The 22476-nt window shown below is 36.9% G+C and overlaps 3 protein-coding genes across 3 annotated transcripts; 1 reads left to right on the plus strand and 2 right to left on the minus strand.

The window, feature by feature from the left end:
- Nucleotides 1-8137: 8137 nt before the first annotated feature.
- Nucleotides 8138-12023, plus strand: LOC112285897 (uncharacterized). The gene is made up of 9 exons (XM_024527255.3): nt 8138-8306; nt 8523-8655; nt 9352-9774; nt 9921-10004; nt 10126-10244; nt 10381-10482; nt 10659-10838; nt 10960-11026; nt 11169-12023. The coding sequence occupies exons 1-9, from the start codon at nt 8278-8280 to the stop codon at nt 11427-11429; spliced, it is 1398 nt and encodes a 465-aa protein (XP_024383023.1). The 5' UTR covers nt 8138-8277; the 3' UTR covers nt 11430-12023.
- Nucleotides 12024-12778: 755 nt separating this feature from the next.
- LOC112285898 (uncharacterized) lies at nt 12779-17413 on the minus strand. The gene is made up of 8 exons (XM_024527257.3): nt 17338-17413; nt 15673-15776; nt 14719-14781; nt 14197-14448; nt 14015-14106; nt 13713-13785; nt 13440-13502; nt 12779-13299 (listed from the first exon to the last, which is right to left on the minus strand). The coding sequence occupies exons 1-8, from the start codon at nt 17411-17413 to the stop codon at nt 13264-13266; spliced, it is 759 nt and encodes a 252-aa protein (XP_024383025.2). The 3' UTR covers nt 12779-13263.
- Nucleotides 17350-22074, minus strand: LOC112285334 (protein SLOW WALKER 1). Its single transcript, XM_024526048.3, has 13 exons — nt 21720-22074; nt 21517-21579; nt 21225-21293; nt 21008-21060; nt 20520-20616; nt 20297-20373; nt 20090-20162; nt 19655-19915; nt 19082-19324; nt 18617-18736; nt 18285-18391; nt 18017-18122; nt 17350-17845 (listed from the first exon to the last, which is right to left on the minus strand). The coding sequence occupies exons 1-13, from the start codon at nt 21912-21914 to the stop codon at nt 17738-17740; spliced, it is 1572 nt and encodes a 523-aa protein (XP_024381816.1). The 5' UTR covers nt 21915-22074; the 3' UTR covers nt 17350-17737.
- Between the last annotated feature and the right edge of the window lie 402 nt (nt 22075-22476).

The raw sequence follows: 22476 nt of genomic DNA on the forward strand, positions 1-22476 counted from the left end.
TCCCTTTGTTGTGTTGTATCACAACAGATATTTTAAGTAAAACCCATAAATTAACTTGAAATTAAATATTAATATTTTGAGTTCAGATTCCAATTATCTACAAGTAACAGAATCTTTTGGCATTTTCTTAGTCAAATTTTGATACTAAAAAACATAAACATATATATATATATATGGAAGGATCTACTTGAAACTGAGAGACAATCATGAAAACTTCAGAACATACTTGACATTGTTTTATATAACTTCAATTTAACCTTCGTTGATGCCTATACTTGCATATTTTACCAAAAGTATCATTTGAACTTCTCAATTTCTATATCCAAACTTAAAGATAAATTTCTTTGTATGTTTTCAACAAAATATTTCATCTATGCTGTTCAAAGAATTTCAGTACAAATTTCTTTTGAATTAACTTCTTTTTAATTTACCAAGACCTTTTAATATTTTTGACTAAGCAAAAGAAGAAACCTGGTGCACAGCATGGAAGCAACACCCACTTTGCATGGCAACATGGATTTGACTCTTGATACCACCAAGAGAGAGCCCTGACCCACATACCTCAAACTCTGAAACCCTAACTCAACCCCAAAAAACCCTAAATCCCACACAAAGAAGAGTAAGTAGAGAATGAGATGGAAGGAAGGGCAGGACAGAGAGAGCAGAGCAGAGCAGAGCAGTGCAGTGCAGCAATGGGACATGCCCCTGTTCACCCCAACCCCCTCCCCCTTCCCAGGACAGGTCAGAGGACAGCACAGCACAGAAGGTGCTTCTGCCTCCATGACCCAGCCCAGCCCAAGGAAAAACAAAACCCAGATATAAACATACATATATATAAAGATAAATATACATACATGCATGCAGACAGAGAGAGATACATAGATAGACAGAGAGATAGATTGATGTCACATTGAAGCACATTGAATGAATAGCACCCCCTGCTTGCCTGCCTGCCTGCCTCTGATGGGCCTCTGGGCCCTGCCATGCCTCAGTCCCCCCTCCCTCCCATGGGTGGGTGTGAGTGTGTGGGTGTGGGAGTGTGCATGCATTCCACCACACCATTTAGGGTTTCAGAAGCTTGCATGCTCCACTATGTGCTTGCTCACTCTCTCTGCTCTTGTTCTCTGCCAGGAGGTTCTTTCTCTTCCTTGTTGTCCTTCATGTTGCATGTTGTGCCACCAGGTTGTGCCCTTGCAGATGGTGAAGTCACAAGCCAGCCCATGGGAATATGATTGCTCTGAGCTTTGCATAGAGAAGAAGAAGACAAAGAAGAAGAAGAAGTGGGTTTTGAATGTGAAGAATTTGGTTTGTTTGTTTGTTGTCATTGTTCTTCATGTTCCATGTCCTGTTGCCTTTTTCTGAAAAATGGTGAATTGGTGTGTGTTACAATGAAACTAACTGTGCTCCTTGCAGTGTTCTCCTCACCCAGCTACTTGATTTTGATTAATTCCTTTCTGCAACCTTTGTTTCTGTCACTTCAATAAATCAGAATTATGTTATTGGTGCAAAACATATATATATTTTATATATATATATATATATATATATATATATGATGTTTTACATCATTTATATTTACAATTGTGAAATCATTTTCTGATCCTGCACATGTGTAGGAAGCTCATTCAAATCAACTAACAGTGTGTGTTCTTCTTTATGTTCCACCATTCATATTTATGATTTTGGGGATTATTAATAGTAGTTTTGAGGGTAAATATTTATGTTTTTGTAAAACTAAAGTAATGAATCTATCATATCTATCTCCAAATAAAACCTCAAAATTGAATTACAACAAAATCATTTCATTGATATGAATGCTTTACAAATAACTCAATCTAATTACGACTAAGTTTATATATATGTATATACATAAATTTAGTCATAATTAGTTCATATATATAAATATATATATATATACATACATACTAGAGGAAACCTGTGCCATTGGCTAGAATAAAGATGGCCAATGGCAAATATTTGTTAGTTTATTTATTTGTTGGGAGCTTCTAAGTTCCATGCCTAGTAATCTTGCAATGTTACTTTGGCAATCTATAGCTATAGTATGTACATTTTGATCTCTAATTGATCAAAAGTTGAGTTATTGCTTCACTTTTGTTTCATTTTTGATGAAAATAATGAGATATGCAACCAATTAGAGATGGTTTTTTTGTCTCTTCTTGTTTAACACATTTGATTTATTTTCCTTGAGTTGTTTTATATAAGAAATATATATATATATATATATATATATGTTGAATCAAACTATGTACATATGAGAAAAACTTAATTTAGAACATAAAGCCTTTGTTTACATCATTAATTATTATATATTTGAAATTATACTAAAATATTCAACAATGGTACAAACCAAAATCATCTATTTGTCAAATAATTGTTTTATTTTCTTCAAATATTTTTATATGATATATTTTATAATTATTTTTCTAATATGAAATTATGTTTATATATTTATATATATGAATAAATCAATCAAACTACCTTTATTTTATAAAAAGTAATATAGGACATGCAAAGTAAAGGCATGCAAGACACTGAAACATGTCTAGTCCCACAATACCTCATGAATCATTTGATGCATTCTATCGATTGCATTCCATAATTGCAAATATCAAATTCTATGACCGTGTTCTTATAAAATAGAATTTGATGTTTGCAATCACAAAGTAGATGAAAAATTAGAGATGCATTTACAGCAAATTTTTAATTCTTAAATACACAAGTATGTGATTCATCTTTAAAATTAAATCAAAGTATCTCAATTTTAATTATTCTATATCAGAATAACTTTAATTCTTTCAAAAAATAATTTGGTTTGCATGTCAAATTGAACATGATTTAGCAAATATTTTAAAAACGAATTGGATTTTTCTTATGTTTTAACTCCACTAGTTTTTATTATTAAATAATAGTGTAATTTAGTTTTTAAATATGTATATATATATATATATATTAAATTTTTAAATTAAAAAATACATACATTCATTCAACTTCTACTAGATATTACATGTTCCACCAATATGTAATTGATAGTATGTTGTTGCTTAGCAACTTGAATCTTCTATAAGTTGGTAGTATTAAGGCATCTCTAAAGGCATTAAAAAAAATATGGTGCGCATTTGGAAAAGTGTATGATTCTTAGTGATGGTATCTCTTGTGGTTCTTAAGAAAGCTTTTGTATATTCTTTCTTGGCAACCAATTCTCAAACCAAATGCCAAGCCTTTGAAGTTCTATTTCACTAAAAAACAAATTAGATCTAGACCTTTTTAATTTTATGTTTTTCATTGCTTCTTCTTTTTTCATAAAACTTAATATGCATATTTCATGCTTTAGCCAAAATCTACACATCAAACTTCATAGCTAATAAAAAATTCTAAAAATTATAGTATTAATTTCTATTATACTAACCTAACTACTTTAATTTGGTATGTAGTCATATCTACATAAATTTCTTCTAATTTAGAAGATTTATAATCTCAAATTTCTTTTATGATAAACATGATGCATGTAAATAATTATCTTTCAAATCTTGCTTCAATATTCATATTATTCACCACGCCATAAAAGTTATTACTTTTTGATTTGAATCTTGCTAAACCTCCTTCAATTTTATATTCAAATTTTATTTGTTCTAATAAGTTTATCTTTAAACTATCTTAAGAAGATAATTTGATTTATTATGACTAATGTCTTGAAAATTTGTCTCAGTTTTTTTTTTATGATAAATCATAATAAAGCAAAAAATAAGTTCCAAATTTTTTTACAATTTTTGTACAACTATAAAAGAAGATAATACTATTATGTTATTGTAATTTTTTATTCATCTAAATTACCTCAATACTTTTAACCTCTCTAAGCATTTACAAGACATCTTCAAAACTTACTAGTTTCTAAATCTCAAAACTCTCAAAAGTCAAATTAATATATTAAAAGATATTTATAATTTTATTTCTTAGAAAAATCACCTCTTAATTTTTTTTAATTAATATGTATTCTTTGGAGGTTAAAACACAAGAAACTATTTTGAGATTTTTATTATCTATTGCTATTAATGTACCAATTTTTTTTATTTCTAATTCCCTCCATCTGGTCTATTTTTTATTTATAATTAATGATGATAATTATAATTTTCTAATAAATTAAGTATTAACTAATACATAAATTAAAAATATAAAATATAATTATACTAATATTAATAAAAGACAAACTTAGAAGACTAATATAAATATGTTTTAATTACTAATTGGCTTTTATATTAATATTGAGTTATCTCAAAAGGCACAAAATAATATTGGCATAGATAATTCATCTATCTATGATCACTTATTACATAATAGATACAAGACTTACCAAATGTATGCTCAAGTACACAAATTTTGGCATAAAAGAAAGAAAAAAATTTATACTAAATTTTGCACAAGATTAAATTTAATAGTAAGTTTCATACACATATATTTGAAACAATGTATTTATTTTGTAGAATTTTATACTTATTAATTTGAAATTTAATTTATATATATTTTTATTAATATGATTGATTATGTTTTTGCTAATATATAATAAAATTAGGTTTTGATTTTATTTATTAGATAAATCACATTAAATTATATAACCGACCTAAATAGTTTTAATTATAATTGATTAAATGATACTAAAACATAATGTTATAATTTCTCAAACTTATAATCATAATGATATTTATAATTCATATTTAAATATTCATAATAAATTCTAAATATATAGATGTGTTTTGATTTTGATAACTAAAAAGTTTAAAATATCTGTATTTACATATATACATATATGCATTTAGGGGTTTGTAGGTGTGTAACAAAAATAAAAATCTTATCAAATTTAATTGAATGTTATCATCAAAAACTTTATGAAATAGCTTAGTAAAAATAAAATTTTACAAAATCTTTATATTATTTATCTAATCTTGATTATATCATATAATATTTAATATTTTTTATTAGTTTTTTAAATATTTATCTTTATAATCTTGCTTCTACTAATCATTATATATATTTATATATGTCTTTTGTATTCCTATTTAAAAACATATATTTTTTTAAGTTGACAATAGTTTGTTACAAAGATTATATTTATGATTTTTTTTAATTACTTTTAAAAACAGTAACAAGTGTTAATAATTTATTATTTTATTGTTGAGTGTTGTCATTAATTTGAATTTTTATAATGATTGTATATTATTATTTGAATGGTTAGGATATGCCACTACAAAAAAAAATCAAAAAATAAAACAAACAAAAAAACAAAGCATGTGCCAAATACTTGAGAAAAAGCTAAATAAATGCCAAATAAAATTTACGTCATATACAATTGGCATAACCAATTTAAAACATAAGATTATAGAATATTTGTCAAGATTAATTTACAATTGATATATAAAGGGTTTTTTTAAATTTTTTTTATCTTTTAATATTTACTTTACAAAGACAATAAATTATTTTATATTATTTCTATTTTAAAATTGAAATCTGATTGTAATTCAATTTTATATATTGATGATGAATAATAGTAATGATAATATGTTAATAATTTATCCATAACTTCTTAGAATCTCATGAACATAATATTGACTTAAGTTATCTTGGTTGTGTTAATTTTTTTTAATGCCTGATTATTCTATTAATTATTATAAATTATTTACAAAAAAATATTTTAATTTTTTTCATTTTTGCTATTATCATGATTTTTTTAATTTATTTTTCTGTTGTCAACATTGCAATAAATAAACATGTATTCTTTTATGTTTTTATCAAAACAAGAGGTGTTTGCTTGTGTGCAAGTCAAATTTATATCATATAAAAACTTCATGATTTAAACAAGCACCTTTGACCCTACCAATGCTAGTGATGTTGCCATTGCAGCTATTGTTTACAGAGACAAAATGCACAAGTAACATGTTTTGCCTCCATGATGTCCTATTTTTCCAACTATGCTTAATTACAATCCACAGTATTTGACATTGTTGTTACCATTTTTTTCCCCTAAACTAAGTTAAAAACATCTTTACTTTTTCAAAGTGGGTTTGTTGTTCTCAATTACAACTCAACCTTGGGAATTGCTTAGGGCTTGAACAGAATCCATAAAGCAAGATTTCATTCTAGCATTGGGTCAAACACATTAAGATATTGTAATTCTCAGCATGGGCTTTCAAGTTGATTTCCTCAGCTTGTATGTGGGTCCTACTCATTCTGATGCATGAAAAAACTTATCAATATTTACATGTTTCAAAATTGTAAAGGTAAATTATCGGCTGCAATTTTCTGTTTTCTGAAATGTACCTCTTTCAAGATATATGAATTGATGAGATAATTGAATTCAAGTTTGATTACTTTCTTTTCCATAAAATAATCCATGTAAGTTTCTACAAACAAAATCTTTCTTTCTTCGTGGTCTCTCACTTCCAATAAATATAAAACACATATCATACACATGAGTAATTGACACATTGCATGGACATGAGAGTTAAAAAACATTTAAAAGAACAGTATCAAGAACGAAATAGCCAAAGATTTTCCAAACGATTCACACAACATCAACTGCAAAATTAAAACCTAGAATGAAAACACAGTTCCTTGATATCAACCCAAATCAAAGGACAATGCATCCAAGTTCTTCTAAATGGATGACATGTTCTTCATCCTTGAACAATGTGCCCCACTCTACTTGTCAGAACCCAATTTCCATGCCTAACTCAACTTTGCACACAAAACCCACAATCTTGTCTAGTGAATTAGCTGTGGACCCACCAATCCCAATTATGTGGGTTTTTAAGCCTTTGAATTGTGTTTGTCACCCAAAGGCAGCAGTGTTTGACCAGCATTCCTGTGTATTAACCAAACCCTAATCGAAGCTGACAGAAGTCAGGGAGACAGATGGCTTTCCAGCTTCAATGCTGACTGCAGATATTTCTTTTTATGGTTTGGAGCAATGGTTGAAATAGAAGCAGAATCTGCCTCACCAGCTGCTATTAATGCTTTCATGGGCCTCAGGTGTTTTGTTTACTGCTGCAGCATGATCTGACTTCAAACTCTACATTCTACACATTGATGTTTGTGTTATTCTGGATTTTTATAGCAAGCATTCCTGGCCATCCAACTCCCCATTGCTGAAGTATGGCATCCATTGCCTTACTCTATCCAATTTTTCTTAAACAATGTCACATGTGTGTGGTGAAACAAAATACATATGAATTTTATTGATGCTCAGAATATGAAAAGATGGTAGAATTCATCTTTGAAGGAAGAAGGCATGTGTCTCAAGACCTTTAGGCCAATTTGAACTTCTTCACCAATGAGTAAAGCTGCTTCTTCACTAAATGAGTCTAGATTTACTGTAAACTAGCTGCATTGCCTGGGTGAAAGTTTCTCAGCAGGTGAAAAGAGTTGAGTTGGGTCCGAGGATTCGGCAACTCACAGTTCAGTTGATCCTTCCGGCACTGGAAGAATCCGAACGACCTTGACAAAGTCCCAATTACTCTCACTTAAACAACCTTTATTATCCAACCCAGTTACTGATAAAACGATGACACCAAGGCGAAGTAACGCAACACTTGGCCAAAACAGCCACTTTTTTGTTTTCAAAAATAAATACTCATGTGAACTAAACTCGTGGCGCTAGTCTTCTAAATATGAAGATTGCACCTCGATTTTGCCAAAGTTCACAGCGTGTTGATGATCTGTTCTCCAACGGCCGACGCTCTGCAAGAATACCGCTTAAGAAACTGAGAACTGGAAGAAACAGGCGCCGGAGTGGTTGAGTGTGATGATTCAAGCTGATGTTATCTGCTTCTTGGCGTCCCCCCTTCAACTACAGCCGCCGAACTAGTTCGTGAAGCACAATCGAAACTTGACTACTCTTCAAGGTTGCCCTGGAGTTCTCAGGTCGCACACCGCGACCCGCTGAGGCTGTGTAATTGTCTGCCACCCAGCTCGAGTCTTGACCAGACGCCGCGAGAACGCTGTCCGGCAGTGACTGAGTTTGTAGCTGTTGTAGTAGGAAGTTGGAAGCACAAGTGAAGAGCTGCTGCAGCTGACCTCCCGAGGCTTTGTTGCAACGATCGAGTGTGTGCGTGTGTGTGTGTGTATATATGTGTATGTTCGTTGGTGGCAACTGATCGGGTGCAGGGTTGGTTTGCGAGGCTTCTGGAGTGTGAAGACGATGAAGGGTGCGAAGAGGGTTTTGTGAACAGCGGTGGTGAAAAGAATGGTGCCACTTGTTTGTGCATAATGGCTGTCGCCATGTTGTCCAGTTCCAGGTTGCCCTTCATGTTTCCAGATTGTGCCCTCCCTCTTCCTTCTGCTAACACTCTAGTTGTGCGAGTTGCTCACATACCTTGAGCTCACAGTGTTGCTGAAAAATCGTCAAGAAGTTGTGGGAAATAGGTGCCACTTGTGTCAGAGGTCTGGACGGTATGAGGCAGGGGTGAAGACGCTGTAGTCTTGAGAGGTTTGGGTAGGGGTTTTGTGAACAGGGTGAAACGGAAGGGATGCACTATGAAGATCGGAAAGGGCAGTAGCAGTGTACTGGGCACGCCGCTCAGTCATATCTTGTTGGGGTTGCTTGGCTTCTTTTTCGGTTTCCTCTCCGCCCTCTCCTTCAATCAGGTGATTTATCCCTGCTCTTTAAATGACACAGTGCTCATAATGTCTGTATCTACCTCTTTGTTTTCATACACGACCCCTGGACATACAGCATGGACTTGCCAGCACAACTGCTGATACGCTCTGCAATGTAGCCTGTAAATTGCAATTGTTATCGGATAGTTCGTTGTGACTGGCTACTGATTACAAGGTTCAGTGCAGCAAGTATGTCTCTTGCCTCCTTTGAGCTACTCCTTACAACTGCCTCATATCAACTTTGCTATATCCCTATGCTTCTGGAGTTCCTGTCATAGGTAGTCTTCTCTCTACACACTTGGGTTCTATTTTGTAAGGGTGCCCAACATGCGTCTGGCATTACGAGAAGCTGAATTTCTAGAACTGGACCAAGGCTATGGTGTCCCCTGTGCGCGAGCTCAGGACATTTCCTCCGTTCCCTACAAGCTTTCTTTCCGGCATAGAAACACAGGATCACACTAACTATCGCAGTTTTCCACTTTTATCTTAGTCAAGTGAATGCCTCACTGATCACCATGCGTTCTTTTGTATTATGCCATCCACCCACCTCGTATCCTGTACTTTAGTAAGAACGCAATTGTTGGACAGATTGCGTTTTTTAAAATTCTGGCATCGCTGCAGGTTAAATAAAACATAACCAGGATTGGTAATCTGATACGTTTCGTTATTTGCCTCTGTCTGCAGCAATTGTGCATCACAAATTCATGGTACTCACCACAGACCAACCATATTGTCATCAAATCGCAGAACAAAGCCTCCAACGTTGTGCTCGAGGACAATGTCTTGCATTACTCAGTTGAGAGAGAACGAGAAAGAGCTATCCTGGAGGCGACTCCAGCACAGCACTGCCCTCCATGTGATCATTTCGAGAAATGCTCTCAAATAGCGAAGGTGTTGCTTCAACCAAGAAACTTCCTCCAACGGAACCAGTCGGAAACGGATGAGCTTACGAATGTGAAGCGCAACCGGACCACTGAGGAAATTTTGCACAAAAATGCTTCTGGATGGGTATGCCGAAATCCAACGCTTGTGGACAAGCTGCCTCAAACATTCATACACAGAACAACGGATTATCACTTCCATCGACTTGTTGGCACCCCGAAGAATGTATGCCTTGAACCTTATACCCTAACCTCTCTCTCTCTCTCTCTCTCTCTCTTGCTATAACCTAATTTCGAAAGATTGCTCTTCTGCATTATGTCTTGAAGCAGAAGTTTTTTCTCGAACTGAGCTTATGATTGATTCGCGTACAGGACGTGCTACAAGCTCCGAAGAATCTTCTTGCATTGTCAGTTGGAATCAAGCAGAGCGCCAGCGTTAATGCAATTGTTAAAAAGGTTTGCTAATTTGTGGCTTTGGAGTTGAAAATTCTGATCAAGCTACAGTTCAACCTTGTTTTGGTACTGTTTTTTTCCCATTTTCCGGATTCGGGATTAATGCCAGATATTGCTACTGCAGTTTCCCAAAGAGCATTTTCAGATTGTGTTATTTCATTACGACAACGTTGTCGATGCGTGGAGCCACTTTGAGTGGAACGATCGAGTCGTTCACGTACAGAGCACTGGGCAATCCAAATGGTATATCAATGACACGATCCTCTCTACATCAGTCTTACAATTTTCTGTCTGCACCTCAACACTATTAACAACGTTGGAAATATTTAATTTTGAAGCCAGGAATTCTGCTTCTGATGCATATCGATCTAATGTGCAGGTGGTTTGCCAAGAGATTCCTTCACCCCGATGTGGTGGCACCTTACGAGTACATATTTGTGTGGGATGAAGACCTGGGAGTGGAGAATTTTGATCCCCTAGAGTGAGCATCCATAAAGACTCCAGCTCATGTTTTTATTGTTGTTTTCGTACGAGAGATGAAATGTGTTTGACACAAGCCGAAGGGAAGACTTAAAGTCTCCCTTCACGGGATTGAATTCATTTCACAAGGTGTGCATTGATGAGAATGAAGCGGAATTGATTGTGTTGCGTCATCAGGTACATAAGAATAATGAGGAGGCATGAACTGCAAATCTCGCAGCCAGCGGTAGATGGAGCCAGCAGTTGGCCTATCACTGTGCGGCAGTCGTGGACCGGCAAGGAGGTGCATAAGCGCAACCCCTGGGAGGGTCTCTTCGACAATTGCACCAAGAGCAAAGTCACACCTCCTTGTGCTGGGTCGGTGTTCCAGTTCCAATATTTCATGCACTCGTTTCAAAATTTCATGGACCCATGTCTTCATTTATTTTCCATCAACGATGAAGCGGTACTAACAAAAAGTTCCACTTGTTTGATTCAGTTTTGTTGAAATTCAAGCACCAGTTTTTGTGAGCAAAGCTTGGCGCTGTGTATGGCATCTTATTCAGGTCTGTGAGGGCGAAGGGCCAGTGCACGGGATCTGATTCAGCTTCAATTAATTAAGAAACTGGGCTGTTTGTTTATTTTTCCCTCTCGTAAAATGTTTTCAATCTCTTTCCTTCACTGAGCAGCTTATGTTGGTGATGACAGAATGATCTGGTCATGGCATGGGGTCTGGATTTCGAGCTGAAAGCGTGCATAGATGGACTCCCACACGAGCACATTGGTATCGTGGACACTCAATGGGTGGTGCATAACAAAATTCCTTCACTAGGAACACAGGGAGCAGAAGCGGACAATCCAAAAAAGTTGCGAGGAGAGGTCATCGCTAGAAGCTTTCTGGAGTGGTCAGAAAACAAGAAGAGATGGGCAGATGGCCTCCAATCTCTGAAAGACTCCACCCTCTATTAAAGCTAGTTTCATTCATCCCGGCTGCTCAACGACCTAATTGGGTTGATGTAAAATTCATTAATTTGTTTCTATTGTGGAGGTAAAATCAACCCAATTTTCATTCAGGTGCTGACGACATGTCCATGAGGTTCTAATTCTGGAACTACCAGTCCCTCAACCCCTGCTAAGCATTTCCTTCTGAGGACGTCCAAGATTGATTTTTTCCTTAGGATGCGCACTCTACAAAGGATCTCCAGACTCTCAGCTGGGTCTTCTGAGGAAATCATTTCTTCCAGAAAAATGAAGTGGCAGAGATGAGTAGAGCCTTCATCATTTATGTAAAATCCCTCTTGTTCTTAAGTAGAAGAGGAAGGGTTGCACATCCACAGGATACTAAAACTAAATTTGGTTAGACGGAAAGGTTCAGGGGCGCTCAAAGGGAGCACGTCTCTTGCTGCACACTGCTAGATAGGTTAAACTGAGCTCAGCTTGGGTCAAGGCCGGAGTTTGTATGCTCCTTTTATCTTTCCATGCTATGTGCCGGTTTTCCTTGCAATGCATTAACTAATCCACTGTGCCAAAAGAGCAACAGAAAAAGGGTTAGATCTCCCTGGTGATGATAGTGAAGTAATCGCTTTGACTGCTTGCTGCCTGCTAAAGAACCGTAGACTGTTTTTTAACAGGCTTCGTAGACTTGAGCTGCTCTCAAATTGCTCATGTTATATATATCTATATATATGCACACACACATGCTAACAAATAAACAAACAAACGAGATAATCGTTCATTTAATATTTTCATTTGTTCATAGCTGAGTTATTATCACCTTTACGAAGTCATCATCTCAATCCTCATGCTTGGTTAATAGAATTACTCAATTATTAGTAAATTATCCCTAAACAACTGAAACAATACATTGATGAAATTACAACAAATTCACATATACGAACACTTACATAAATGAAATATAAATCTGAGTGTGCCAAAATTTTACTCAAGATTGGAACACGTTCTTATCCTACTAGGTCTTTTAATAAATGCTGTAATAACATCAAAATTTCTATAGTCACTTTACTTTCTGCACAGTATTTGAAACATTATGAAGATTCACTAAGAAAAACAATTTAACTGTAACGAAGAACAATCACTCTTTTCAAAAGCAAGTTGGAATACCTCAATTACATCTGCAGAAAATCACTGTCAAGTCAGACCATAATTGTAGGTGAACTTATAATTTGAACATCTCTTAGGCACTTTTAACCTCTTCCACCTTTGAGCACAATTCAAATGAAAAAATCCATTTTAACTCTTTGACAGCAGTACCGTCGCACACGCACAGAATTGTATCGTGCAAGTTGTTGGGAGAGATAAAAACCTAAAAGATGGCATGCAGTAATAATCTATTGCTTCCGTGTTCATCTGATAGTTAAATTATTGATGCAATACAGGGAAACTATTGCTCCAACCAAAAGTAATGCCCTAATCTGTGGCCCGGTTCAGGTTACTGGCGCTGTCCAACGCCTACCTCTCAATCTGCTACCAAAATATCCATGTCACCATGCTTAACCACACGAAAAGCGCGATATTATACATAGAGTGATGGATGCGATGGAAGTAAAGAGCCCAATTTGTAACCAAAAAACAATCCTTGCCCTAGATGAATAACAGTGAAAGTTTTGACAAAAAGTTAGTGTGGAGCTCTGAATGAGCAATTTGCTTACTTGGAATACAACTCTACCTTGTGTCTCTGATCAAGATCTACAAATGGATTGTGGACTACCAAGAGCAGGGAGATGTCACCAAACAGGAAGTCAGCTTGAAGTTTATTACAAGTCGGTTGTAAACCTTCCAGTCGTCAAAGTTGGGAAGTAGCTACTCTCTCAGCAAAATCCTATTGAACCGAACCAACATGAACTGGTTAGTTTTCAGACTTGTGAGATGTTCATGCAAACTTTAAAGCAACAATGCAGCTTTATAAGCCCCCCTTCCTCCAAGTTGCAAAATCTTAATGCTTCGGGAGTAGTAAAAAACCTGTTGCACGCGTTGAGAGCATTCTTTATACATTCTCACTGCCTCGGCACACTCTACGGGACTCTGCACCCAGAGGATGAGTAAGACGAACTGCTTTCACGGACCGAGTGCAACTTGCAAAATATTAAATGTCAAATTAGGAAAGCAAATGTAAGGCAGCGCTTTCTACGGAAAATGCTACTATTTGGTTATGCTACTATTTGACATGTTTCACTAAATACTCAATTAGTAGGAAGCCTAGATATGTAAAAGCAGATGTTGCCATGTTCGAACCTCTGGGGATCCCCGGTAGCACTGTAAACACCTCTCCTTCTCCGCCTGGCAAGGGATTGGATACGATGGAGCCCTGAACTCCATTTCATTGTTGGTTAAGTGTCAGATGAATAAGATACTTGCCATTGGAACGCCATACACATGAAAAACACGTCATACACCCGACATAAATGTACTCATCATAGAATATTAATGGCCAAACCGTGTGAATTGAGATCTTATCAAATTTCAAACTATGTGGAACCTCTAAAACACGACACTGCGTGTTATGTAAGAGTTTTCCAAGTACAATAAGCACGCACCGGAATTGTCTGTCTTGCAGCTCTTGGGCAAGTTGTTTTACTTTCTCCAACTCCGAATTTTCTTGCATTTGTAGCTTTTTATTCAAATTTTCCTGTAGTGAGCAAGACGTCCAATTTTTTAATAAAAAGATCATACTAAAGGATAAATCTTAGTAATTGATATTAGGATAAAGATTACTTACAGTTTCTTCGAGAACCTTATAGATGGGAACAAGGTCGTGCTTTTGTTCCTGTGATTGTTGGTAAGCTTGTTCTTTGTTTATTCCAGGCACACCCGATAGAAATCCACGATAAAAGGGCAGTGGAAGACCCTGTTTCGTAACCAAGGGAGCTTCTAATGGCTTCACGCTTGGTTTCGGCGCAGGAGCTTTTCGTGCTGGTCTTTTTGCTACGATGTTCTCCTTCGCAAGCTTTTGCACAAGCTCATTCGTAACCTAGCAGACAAGAGAGATCCATAAGACCCTAAACTTAAATATGACCACATTCCCTTTCAATTCAGGTTGACAACTTCAGGGATGTCATACACTAGCACAAAGAAACAGCTAAATAGATGTACAAAGACCTACGAACTCAAGTCATCTTTTGCTTCCAGAATTCGGAAAAAGACAAAAATGCATTCTCTTTGCCAGCCAACGCCTTTTCCAAATTCTATAAGCAAAGAGAAATTATGCGCCTAACTGCACCATGAAGGGGAATCAATTAACCTGCAAAGAGAAGGCGTTATTTGCTGGGGCCATTTCTTTGAGTGAACCTTGCTGATTGAGATCCTGCTCACATTGTCAAAACCACAAACATTGTAAGCTTTCAAAAAATACTCTGCACGGCCCAGACAACTAATTCACTGGCAACTATTGCCACAGTACCCTGCACCGCTCGATGAGAAAGGAGATCATATTTAAGGGCTCAAGGAGCCTAACAAAGTATTGCTTACTAAAGTTCGGGATTCCACTTTTCAAGTAGAAATCGACAAACCATGGGACAGAAAGCTGGACAGTAGAGCTTTGGTACCTAGAAAAAACCAAGCCATGCAAGCTATCACTACAATATCCAGACCTAGCTTATGGACGTTTACTTACACGATCGACCAAGACATCCGGCACACATGATAATCCAGGAATCACTGAACAGCATAGCTCTTCTTGCAGTTAAAAACTCTCAAAATTTCCATGCTGGATCTACCAGGATTCTAGTGGGAATTCTGGAATTCGACCAAATTCTCAACTACTAATTTGCAAGCACAAAATGGAATAAAAATTTAGTCATCGAAAAGCACAAAGGCGATCTTATTGAAGCTTCAAGGTGCAGTAATACTAAAAGGACATGAACTCTTCAAACTGGAACACTACAATTCTAGGGCAGCTCAATGGTGCCAAATGTCTCAATATGAAGTACGCCATATACATGCCATCAACACTGAGATCACGGTACAAGAAGAAAGAAATAGAGAAACAAACAGAATTTCAGGAGAAGAAATCCGAATTCGATACATTAATATCAATCAAGGGCGCACCGATCGCCAAATTCTTCAAAGCTCAAAGCTCCATGTCTACAAGGCCCACGCTCTACCAATACAGTTACAAATTTGGACTGTGCAAGTTTTTACAAATAAGCACGAAACGAATATTGATAATTCAAGTGCAATGGGGACAAATTGGCACCTGGAAACCAGCGACAAGACTTCGCGAGGAGCAAGCTTGTGATCGGGGTGCGAGAGTCTTCCGAAGGGGAGGAGGACACTGGCAAGTTGAGTTCGAGACGACGACTGATTCCACGTAGAAGAGTCGGCCCTAGATTCATTAGTGCACATTCCACTCAGAATGAGTTGTTGTGTGGTGGCCAACTGACGAATGTCGTCGAAGTGTTTCCCCAAAGTGAATGGATGATTCTAGTTACGTTCATCCATGATTCTTTCCAAATTTGTTACAGAGGTGTGCTTAATTAATCCCAATGTTTATGGATTTCTCATAAATTCAAGTCAAAATTCAAGCAATAGGAATTTAACCTAGAATCGACACACTTAGCTATGAGTGAAAATCAGATTATGAGATTTACATAGCATATTTCTTTGGGTTAAAATGAACTGCTCAACATTACATTTTAGCATTTGCATTATATTGATTTGTAGGTATTTCGACACATGTTCTTGTGGGAGTGCAATGGTTTTTAATTTAACATAATTCTTCTGTCATTCAAAATTTAATATAAACTATACCATGTGTTACCATGTATATGTGTATATATATATATATATATATATATGTATATTTATTTATTTATTTATTTAGTGTGTCTGTAGGTTTGTTGAAAGATCTAATAGAATATCCTTTCAAGTTTTTTGGAACTTAGAAGATGAAGGAGAAAAATAAATAAAAATAAATTAAGAACATGCATTGCCAAAGACAATAATGTTTTGTAATCACAAGGTAATAGAACTCCTTGACAAGTATATTCTTTTTAAAATATTTTCCTATTTTAAACTTGAAAAGCTTTTAGACATATATGCAAAAACATAAAATAAAGTAAAAACGAAAATAAAGTAAAAATGATAACTTCGAATGGTTGGAAGCCAAAATCTGCATAATGTGGGAATTGAAAAATTATTATACTTTTGAAACATTCAAAGTTTGTCTTTTAAAGGGAAATTTTCTAGTTTTGAATTTGTTTAATTGTCTAAAAAGAATTAAACTAGGAAAGACTCTAAAGAAGATTTTTTAAATTATTATTATTTCTTCTTACTGCTATGTGGTTTTAAGGGGTTGTTCAAAAATTCTAGACTCAAACTTCAAATTTTAGAATCTTATTGTCAAAAAATTTTGCATGTTTGTATACTCAAGTGGATTTTGAATAGCAACAATATATGTTAGGACAAATGTATTTTTTCACTTTATAACTGCCACATTGTCAAAATTTAGAACACAAAATACATATTAGAAACACTAACTTTTTTGGTTGGAATACAAATAACATTTGTAAAATGTGATTGGTTCTTATCGACGTAGTATCCTTCAAACTTAACACAGATTGGTATTAACGTTTATTGAACTCATTTTAGTATAAACCATTCAGAGTTTTAACAAGCACAGCTGGAGGTCAGTCTAATATCTCTGCTGCAATTTCCCAAAGCCTCCCACGACTAAGTCCTCCACTACTTTAACTAAAAGTGTACCAATTCACAATACTTCATATGAATTCCACGTTGACAAAGCTGTCATAAGAAATTCTCCTATACATAGTTAAGAGGAAAAAGAACAAAAAAAATTCATTACAAAACATTCGAAACATTCAAATTTGTAAGGAGTTAATTGAATCAGAACACGCATTACCAGAATCACCTGTTAAGAAAATCTCTTCACGCCTCATACTTGCCCTTCGAATTATAACCGTAAGTTTCAATGGCATGGTCACGGCTTATCGACTTAACTAAGAATAGAATTAAACCCTCTGATATATTTTCTCACAGAATTAATTCCAACAAAATAGCAAAGAGAGAGAATCTGCTTTAACGGCAAAGTCAATAAATGAATCACCTACACATTCAAGCCTAAACCTACTTACGTGCTGCTAAAGTAATTGCTTACAAGTTCAGTCCATCCGACAGATGGAATAAGCTTCCAGATCTATGCATGGGACTAAATCACTACTAGTATCAAAATTGGAAGATGAAGAAAAGTGGCAATTTCTTTCTAAGTGAGAGGAGAATTGTGAGGAGTCGACAAAGTAATCCTAAATTTGCGAAGACGCTTGAATAAGAGGCTCCATAATTCCTTGCAAGGACTGTAAAGCCATGTGAAGCTTCACTTCAGATTGAACTCGATCCTTCAGCACGCATACCTACAGAAAGCCATAACCATATAGACGCTTGCTGAGAAGTTCCAGACACACAAATGCTGGACAACTCGAATGCACAAATGCTATTTGTGAACACATTTGTAGTTGAAATACCAGATTAACAGGTGCCATCCTTTAGGCAATTTAAGTATTCCAAGAAGCAAGATTACTTACAAGATGTGTTATCGTCGGTGAAAGTCCGAGAGATTCAGAGTAGGTGTCAAGAACTAGATGGGCAACTGGAATTAGAAGTCTCGCCTGTCTTGGCATCACAATATATCTGCTCAATACCAAAAGACGAGTTAAACAAGGACACAAGAACAAGCTATCTCTACACAAAAAAAAAAAACCCAATGAGAATGCTTAAATGTGAAAAGAAAACTCGATTCCGTAAATTACTAAAATATTTGAGGAAAACTGCATCTACAATCCACCATCTTACTTGCATAGAAATGCGAGCAGAGGTTCGAGAGCGGGAGCATCACGATTTGAAATGGCCTTCACCAGTCCACGTCGAGCTATTAACTCTTCCATCACAGCTACGATAACCTGCAAGAATTAGGAAAAACGTAATTATCAAGATCACCATTTGGCCTCAAACGTCAGTGACGATTCCAAAACGACAGTGACAGCTTGCAAAAGGAGGCCATCTTTTTAAGGCAAGCAAGAAAACGATGTGTTGCTAAACGACTGGTAGATTTACCAAATAACAAACATTGAGCAGATCTTAGACAGTGCGACGTCCAGACTGGGTTATAAGGAAAGAATGATAACCGTGGAATCTGATGTTGCCAGCGCAGAAGAGAGCGCTTCTCTGTACATGAACTTTCGTAGAAACTTGTCTTGCGCCGTAAGACGTTGTCTTTGAGGTCGAGCTAGTACATGATCACCTTCCTGTTTAGAGATAAAGCATCTAGTCAATACATCCATCTTCCCCATACATCAATCTCAACTGCTAACACCCTCGTCTAAAGGCGAAGAAGGTGAGCCTTTGAATATAAGGTCTTTTATCCAAGATCCAACATCAACATAACATTAAATAAGTTCAATACGTGAAAACAAGCACGGTATACTTCAATAATCCATAGGAAGGGCATACGAAACACAAATGCTCTTCCTCCGCAAGAATCAGTATGAGACAGTTGTGCTTCCTGAGCAGCCGTTACGAATTGCAGAAGTGCGTTGCATTAAAACTGATACATAACCACACGTAAAGAACCTAAATTGAAATTTACTGACCGATGCTTGTTCTGAGCGACCTCGCAAAAAGTAGCGAAAATTATTTGGACGTAGTTGCTTGGCTTTCTTGGGCGTTGTAGTATCCAATACATTTTGTGGCTTCTCAATATCCTCCTCGGATTTCGGTTCTTTTTTCTGACGTACGAAAAGCATTCCTGAAGCTGTCCCTACTGCTAGGGTTTGGGATGATGCCGACAAACCCATGCTCAAGAGTGGGTGTGGATACTTGGCAGCATGTGTCACCTTAAAATCAATCACGGGTTTTGATTAGATCTACCGCAATAAATCTTAAAGGGATGAGGAACAAAGTCAATTAATCACCAGTACAATATCAGGATCTAAAGGGCGGACCTACACATCAACTCGATCTAGAGACATAGGTATTCAATGAGCCTTTCTGGACACCGAATGCTAGAAAATTCACACAACAAAGAAAAATTCGAAGTCTTAATTTCATCAAGCCGAATGAAGAAGATCAAGGAAAAATTCTGCCAATGTGAAGCCCAAGATGTGGTCGACATATACTTCACAAAAATGTTTTAAGGACAATGAAATAGTGTAGAGGAGAAGTACCTTAAATTGACTTGTATCAAAGACTCTAACATGGCCATCCAGAGAAGATGTCAACAGTCTTGGGGCGTCTGGTTCTAGAGCAGAAGTGGACTCACGAGGACACATAATAGTGAGAGATGTCACAGTTTTCTGGTGATTCCCCAGCGTTTGGACTTCCCTTCCTCCACCTACTATATCCCATACCTTTACTTCAGTACCCCCCGCAGAGGCAAGTAGACCTCCTGATGGGAAGAAAACTACATCTTCCAGTGGCTTCCCGTGCTGCATTTCCACTCCAAAATTAAAATAAATACATGAAATTTTACATAAACATAACTTGATGCTTCTTGAGAACGCCCAAGCCGAGAAAAAAAAAAAAAAAAAAAAACACTACAAAAAACCTCTAAATATGTGCATATCTCGGTGAAATCATGTGCAAGAAGATAAATCACGGACCTCCAGCTGCAAGACGCATTTAGGAGTGCGAATGTCCCAAAGACGTACTGAATGATCATAAGATCCAGTGGCCCTGCAAAATTAAACCAACGTGCCATCAACAACATAAGCTTGCTGAAGAGGCGTGCTTCCATGGCAGAGTGAAAAGGAGTACAGAAGGGAATTCTCACGACAAGACAAACGTATTTATCAGCTGGGAAAACATACCAAAGGTCGTTCGTTGTAGGGCATGCAACACCACAACGAACATAATCAGTGTGACCCTCCAAAGTTGACAAGGATTCCTGAAGCACCAGAACCGCATAGAACATCCCATTAGATGATGACTATGTAGAGTGTACATTAGCGAAAGAGTTAAAAACAGATTCAGATATAAACCTATGAGGCACTAAGAATATCACATGATAATGTCGTAAGAGAAAAAGCATACCGAAGTGGACACATCCCACCACCGCACGGTACGGTCGTCACCTGCCGAAAAAATGTGTAGCTTATCCTGAGGAGCATATCGGACCCAGTGGACCGCTCTACAGTTACAGCAATGATAGTGAGATTTGGCTGTGGACAGCTGAAACTGGGCAAATTTGGTCACAAGACATATTTGATTCTACATTGAATTGCTTTCGGCATAGGCTATAACTCTCCAAATAAAAGTTGACGGCAAAAGTTGCGCCATTTTTCATCGCTTTTCATGTGACAGTAAAACTGCACCAAACTAACTACAGTCGACAATCTGGCAACAATGACGAAAGGTAGTTAATTCAAACATGAGCCAAGGCATGCGTCATTACTGTTGCATGTAAACAACACGTTACATTGTTTAGGCTGTTGACGAATACTCCAAAGACGGTAAGACTGGAAAGATTTGGAAACGGGCAGCCAGAACATTTCGGTGATAAAAACGTTTGGGTTACTTACCCTTTATGTCCTTTTAGCTGACGCAAAATTTGGCGGCTGCCAAGATCAAATACCTGCGAATCAACAACCGTTCTTACAGTCTCAGACCTCACGAAGAAGAGCTTCATGCAACTCGCATATGCTGTCCAACAACAATCAATCAGGGCCAGAATTGTCCAGAGCCATTCTTTTCGGTGTAGAAGATCAATATCAAGTCCAAGGAAGAAAAAACCATCACCTGTACAATTCCTGTTTCACCACCGGCTGCAAGGAGCTGACCATCGGACCGGAAAGTTCCTGAGTAAGCCTGCAGCAAGACAATTCAAGGCCCACAATAATCATAAATCAGTCATAAACCATTAACACTGGTACGATACAGCCGAAGTGCTGCATAATTATCGGGAGTACCTTACTCACATACGGAGACAGAATTTCTAGAGCAGGATTCGGCCTTTCAACCTGTACGTATAAAACAACCAACATGCGGCCCCTGCCCTAGTCGACACAAAACTGAGGGGTTAGGCACGTACCACGTCAGTGAACCGTGAAATAGTCTTCTTCACTTCTCCCGTGACTCCATCGTAGATAGTAACCTAGAATTAAGAAAATCGCGAATACTCAAAACGCACTCCATCAACACCTTCAAACCATCCAACGAAACGTTCACTGCGTTTACATAGCTCTATACACAACGACAGCGGGTGAGAACAGTCTGGGGTTCACAAAATCGTACTCTAGTCGAGGACGAGACAGCAAAATCGTAGTGATCGACAGGAGAGAACTGGATTGATGTGACAGCGCCAATGTGCTGAGGCGTGCTTAGAATCTTGAATGCTTTCCAATACTTGGCATCTACTGTGAGCGCATTTTTGGACGCAGGGTACGCCTTCGGTCGAACGGGCACGTAATCCTTCCTCCCCCTTTCCATTCTGAATCGAGCGCTATCAACTGTGATTGTGAAAGACTAAGTTGCTCTCCTCACAATTCGCGAACAATTCCGTATAGTCGTGCGCCCGCCATTCCCAGAGCTCAGTCAGTGCGAAGGGATTCTGGCAGACGCTGAAAAACACACAGCAACTGGATGTTGAGGACTTAGGGCATCCGGATTCTAGGGTTCAGGGTTTATGAAAACCAGTCTCGCCCTGCCTGGCCCCTTTCACACTGCGGTCCATAGTCACACTGAGGCCCCCTTTCACACTGCTGCCAGAATGTGTTTGACCTGTTCGAGGAATGGTGTGCGTTCAATCTTTCCACACCATAGCTAAATGTGTGTTTTTGAAAGGAAAGCTGAGGGGATGGTTTCATGTTCATTATCTGGATCATGTACATCTGTTTAATTCCTGGTCTGATTTAAATTAGCATGAAAACTAAATACTATTGTCCTTACAATATTTTCATGTGATTTCTTAACTACATGTTTTGAAGCATGAAAATAATACTTTTTCGTTTGGTACTCGCTGTGCCTTCTAGGATGCTTCAACATCAATGGA

The sequence above is a fragment of the Physcomitrium patens genome, chromosome 8, assembly GCF_059467195.1.
Source record: "Physcomitrium patens ecotype Gransden chromosome 8, ASM5946719v1, whole genome shotgun sequence".
Taxonomy (NCBI): domain Eukaryota; kingdom Viridiplantae; phylum Streptophyta; class Bryopsida; order Funariales; family Funariaceae; genus Physcomitrium; species Physcomitrium patens.